Below are 5837 nucleotides of genomic sequence, written 5' to 3'. Positions count from 1 at the left end.
ACTATCTTTCCCCTTCCCATCTCCCCTCTCTTCTCCCCACTCTAACCTGTCCAATCTAGTAAACCTCCACTTTTCCCTCCCCACCCCCAACCCAATGTATTTCGAGTCAGCTTCTCCATATCAGAGAGAACATTTGACCTTTCTTGGCGGGAGGGATTTCACTTACCACAATAGTCTTCAGTCCCATTCATTTACTGGCAAATGCCATTATTTCTTCTTTATGACTGAGTAATACTCCATTGTGTATATATACCACATTTTCTTTATCCATTCATCTGTTGAAGGGTATCTAGGTTGGTTCCATAGCTTAGTTGTTATGCATTGAGTTGCTATGAAATTGATGTGGCTGCATCACTATAGTATGCTGGTTTTAAGTCCTTTGGGTATAAACCAAGGAGTGGGATAGCTGGATCAAATGGTAGTTCCATTCCAAGTTTTCTGAGGAATCTCCATACTGCTTTCCATAGTGGTTGTACCAATCTGCAGTCCCACCAGCAAAGTATGGGTGTACTCTTTTCTCCCTATCTTCACCAACATTTATGGTTGTTTGTATTCTTGATAATTGCCATTTTAATTGGAGTGAGATGAAATCCCCATGTAGTTTTAATTTGCATTTCTCTAATTTCTAGTTATGTTCAACATTTTTTCATATATTTGTTGACTGATTATATTTCTTCTGTGAAATGTCTGTTCAGTTCCTTTGCCCATTTATTGAGTGGAAAATTCAACTCTTTTTCATGATAAAAAGCTTCAGCAGATTAGGTATAGAGGAAACCTATCTATACACAGTACAGGCAAAGTATGTCAAACTTATCACTAACATTTTTCTGAATAGCAAAATGTTAAAAATTTTTTCCCTTAAGGTCATGGAAAAGATAAGAATGTTTCTTTTTAACATAGAAATGGAAATTCTAATCATAGCTTTTCTTTTTTTTTTTTTTCTGAGAGTAAAGATTTTATTTGTTTGTTTGTTCAGGGTAAGGGTAGTGGGGATTGAATGCAGGACTATAGCACCCTACCACTAGGGATTGAACACAGAGACAAACCCACATAAATACAGTTTTCTCATACTAGACAAAGGTGCCAAAAACATGCAATGAAGAAAAGACAGCCTGTTCAGCAAATGGTGCTGGGAAAACTGGAAATCCATATGCAGCAAAACGAAACTAAACCCCTATCTCTCACCCTGCACAAAACTCAACTCAAAATGGATCAAGGACCTTGGAATCAGACTGGACCCTGCACTTACAGAAGAAAAAGTAGGTCCAAATCTCCATAATGTTGGCTTAGTTTGAGACTTCCTTAACATGACTCCCAAAGCATAAGAAATAAAAGCAAGAATCAATAACTGGGATAGATTCAAACTGTATTTCCTAATTTTCTTATTTCATCATATTACTAAACTTTTGGTTTGCACTTTCCTTCATAGAAAGGTAGAGAGAAATTGTTATTATTGATAGACATATATATATGTACATATATACATATACAATAACATAAGCAAAATACATACACTTGGAAGAGTTTCAAAAGTTAGAATTAATAGTAACATGCAAAAATAAAAGAGAAAAATAACAAGAGTAATATTCTGTAATAATGGCCTCCATTACTGGTACTTTCTCCATTTTGTATGTCAGTTTTCTGATTTTACGTATTTATTAACCCTCCAAATTATACTAAGAGCTCTAATCCTGAGTAAGAAGTGAGATGATTAAAAACTCTAAATTGCTGTCACCAAATCAAATCTGAATGAGGGAGAGTTCTCCATCTATATAATCAGCAGTCTTACCTCATCACCAGAGATGAATGGCAGGAACTCTTGTCACTTTACTCTCACTGAAGAGTCTTTCTTATGTAGATCCTCAACTATATGCTGCTAAAATTGTGTATCAGAGTATATATTCAATTCAGATCTTAAGAAAAGAAAGCTATAAAGGTCATTCTAATAGGAAAAGTAGAAGTAAAATTGTCTCTTTGTGATGACAATTTGATCATATTTGCAGAAAATTTTGATGACTCCAACAAAACACTGTTAGAACTGATTCAGAAATGAGGCAATATAAAAATCAACATATATAGCTCAGTAGCAGTTGCATATGCTAATAACAAGATGCACTGAAATAAGTGTAAGAAAAGAATTCCATTTATATGAACTACAAAACTTTAAATATAGAATCAAGTCATTGGCAAGTAGAGATGGTTTGAGTTCTTGTTTTCCTATTCATATCCCTTTAATTTCTTTGATATGTCTTATTGCTCTAGCAAGTGTTTCAAGGATGATGTTGAATAGAAGAGGTGAAAGAGGGCATCCCTGTCCCAGTTTTTAGAGGGAATGCTTTCAGTTTTTCTCCATTTAGAATGCTGTTGGTTGTGGGCTTAGCATAGATAGCCTTTACAATGTTGAGGTATATTCCTACTACCCCTATTTTTTCTAGTGTTTTGAGCATGAAGGGGTGATGTATTTTATCAAATGCTTTTTCTGCATCTATTGAAATAATCATATGATTCTTATCTTTATGTCTGTTGATGTGGTGAATTACCTTTATTGATTTCCACATGTTGAACCAATATTGCATCCCTGGCATGAAACCCATTTGATTGTGGTGCACTATCTTTTTAATATGTTTTTGTATGAGACTTGCTAAAATTTTGTTAAGAGTTTTTGCATCTATGTTCATTAAAGATATTGGTCTGAAATTTTCTTTCCCTTATGTGTCTTTGTCTGGTTTTGGTATCAGGGTGATATTAGCTTCATAGAGTGAGTTTGTAAGGGTCCCCTTCTCTCCTATTTCACGGAATAATTGGAGGAGTATTGGAATGAGTTCTTCTTTGAAGGTCTTTTAGAACTCAGAGAAAATCCATCTGATCCCGGACTTTTTTTTGTTGGTAGGGTTTTGATGACTTTTATTTCATTGCTTGAAATTGCTCTATTTAAATCGTGTATGTCCTCCAGATTCAGTTTGGGTGGATATGTCTCTAGAAAACTGTTGATGTCTTTGAGATTTTCTATTTTGTTGGAGTATAGGCTATGTATGCTAAGCCCAAAGCCAACATCATTCTAAATGAACAAAAACTGAAAGCATTCCTCCTAAAAACTGGAATAAGGCAGGGATGCCTTCTTTCTCCACTTGTATTCAACATCGTCCTTAAAGCGCGAGCCAGAGCAATTAGACAGACCAAAGAAATTAAAGGGATACAAATAGGAAAAGAAGAATTCAAACTATCTCTATTTGCTGAAGCATGAAGGGGTGCTGTATTATAACAAATGCCTTTTCTGCATCTATAGAAATAATCATATGATTCTTAACTTTAAGTCTGTTGATGTGGTGAATTACATTTATTGATTTACATTTATGACTATATTTAAAGGAGCTGAAAAATTCCACCAGAAAACTTCTAGAGCTCATAAATGAACTCAGTAAAGTAGCAGGCTATAAAATAAACATTCACAAATCTAATGCATTTTTATTCATTCACAAGTGATGAATCCTCTGAAAGAGGAATTAGGAAAACTATTCCATTCACAATAGCCTCAAAAAAAAAAAAATACTTGGGAATATTAAGAAAAGAGGTGAAAGACCTGTACAATGAGAACTACAGAACACTAAAGAAAGAAAGTAAAGAAAACCTCAGAAGATGGAAAGATCTCCCATGTTCTTTTTTTTTTTTTTTTAAGCAAGAATTTTTTTATTTGTACAAAGCATTATAACCCTTTTTTTTTTTTTTTTTTTGTGGTGCTGGGGATCAAACCCAGGGCCTTGTGCTTGCAAAGCACAAAGCAAGCACTCTACCAGCTGAGCTATCTCCCCAGCCCGCATTATAACCTTTAAAACAGTCTCATTTCTCAACAAACTTTCCATTGTATTCATTTAACAAATTAATGGTCTTAAACTATATACCACACTCCCTTGTCAAATCCCAAGCTCTCAGCTGAGCCAAAAAGTGCTCTGGATCACCGAATGGAAAGAGAAAAGGCTAAGAAAGGCCAACAGAGATACTTTAAAGAAGTTAAGGGGGATTTTTTTTGGGTGGTGGTAAGAGATTTAATTCATGAGCACCATCAGATTTCCCTCAGAGCTTCACAAAATAACTTTAAGATATGAGATTAGAACTAAGGAACCTGAGAAACCTGCACTTCAGGATATTAAGCAGGGAATCAGAATTCCTAGATTGTGGATGAAGTGAGTAAAAGAGGGAAAGTAGAGAAGAATAAGAGAAAAATAGGAAGTGAGATACACAAAAGGAAAAAGCTGTGCCTAGAGGAAATTAAGTCTGAAACTCACAATGAATTAAAGAATGAAAAGACAAAGACACAGTCTGGGAGATAGAGTATAAGAAGAGAAAGCCTAGGTTCTGCGTCTTCCAGGAGGTGACTATAAATCCTAAAGCTGTACAGTAGTAAACAGTGAGGGACATCTAACACTATGCCATCTGTTTTATAAAAGTAAGACACTGGCATCTCCGCTTGACTAACTCCAATCAATACAGCTAATTTAAAAGCATATGTCACCAGAGTGCAGCCATCCTACAGGCTGTATGTCTATAAGCAATCTAATAGGACTGAAAGCTAAGTGGGATTAGAGGAAATGAAACTCAAATTAATGCAAATGTCAAGTGATGGTCAGACAACTGAGTTAATTATTTTCCCACAGTCTTTTAGTAGTTTTTTTTTAAAGCTAAACCATTCTGACCATTCGTAATGAGCTACTATTGCCAAATGCTGTACAAACAGGCTGACCATGATCAAAACTCCAATTTTTCCTGAGCCTTCACTGCCTCTGTGATATGGAACATGGCAGGCAGCATGGAAGTTATTACTTTTTTGTAGGTGCAAAGAGTCTTGGGATCAAAAACTACCTAGCCATAAATGTAAGAAACAAGAGATATTAATCTGACTAATAAACCATTCAGAATCCCTTACCAAAAAGTCATAACTTCAGACTGATTAAGCAAAACAGGATTCTGTCACTCAGATGCTCTTAGTCTGGGAAGCGCTGGTTTGGATGATAATTCTAGTCGGTTTTTATTCTGATCTTCTCAGGCAAAGATCAAACTTTGTCTGCTCTGCCCAGCAAGAAAAAGCTTTGCATAAACAGGTACCACAATTCAGTGTGGTAGCTTCCACAGTGCATGGTCTGCCCTCCCTATTCAAATGTCTACGTCCTCCTCTTCGTTTTGTTCTTCTTCCAATCTCTCCTCATCTTCTTCATTGTCCTCATCCCTGCTCCTGTCTTGTTCTTCTGAATCTGTTTTTTTGTCTTTGTCCTTCTTCTTTTGCTCTGAAGCTTCCTTCTTACCTTTTTGTTCCCGCCTATAAGCTTCCAGAACTTCTTTTAAGGGCGTTATGAACCGCTGGAACTCCATTTCTTCCATAGCTGAGAGCACATAACTGGCATTGAGCGTCTTGCGTTTCCCTTTCATTGCACAGTTGTTGGCACAGGATGTGGTGTACAGCACGAAGACGCTGGCGGCGCGGGAGATGGCGCTCCGGGCCTCCTTGGAGATGTTGACACCGTCCGGGAGCGCCTCCTTGATAATCCTGGTGATGACAGCATTGGGCAGGTTTAAGACCTCTGGCCTCTCTGCCATTGCCGCCGCCGGGTTGGAGCTTATTCAGCCTCAGGCGTCTTCTCCCATGTTCTTGAATAGGCAGAATTAATATTGTCAAAATGGCCATACTACCAAAAGTGCTACACAAATTCAATGCAATTTCAATTAAAATCCCAATGACATACCTCATTAAAATAGAGCAAGAAATCATGAAATTCATTTGGAAGAATAAGAGACCCAGACTAGCTAAAGCAATTCTTAGCAGAAAGAGTGAAGCAGTGGGTGTC

The 5837-nt window shown here is 36.7% G+C and overlaps 1 protein-coding gene across 1 annotated transcript; it reads right to left on the bottom strand.

Annotated features, from left to right (window-relative positions):
* Positions 1-3676: 3676 nt before the first annotated feature.
* LOC306669591 (DNA polymerase epsilon subunit 3-like) lies at positions 3677-5626 on the bottom strand. Its single transcript, XM_079153651.1, has one exon. It carries the CDS (start codon positions 5587-5589, stop codon positions 5149-5151), a length of 441 nt encoding a protein of 146 aa, XP_079009777.1. The 5' UTR covers positions 5590-5626; the 3' UTR covers positions 3677-5148.
* Between the last annotated feature and the right edge of the window lie 211 nt (positions 5627-5837).

This window comes from Sciurus vulgaris (genome assembly GCF_902686455.1).
Source record: "Sciurus vulgaris genome assembly, chromosome: 9".
Taxonomy (NCBI): Eukaryota; Metazoa; Chordata; class Mammalia; order Rodentia; family Sciuridae; genus Sciurus; species Sciurus vulgaris.
This window is presented reverse-complemented; position numbering and strand designations above follow the sequence as displayed.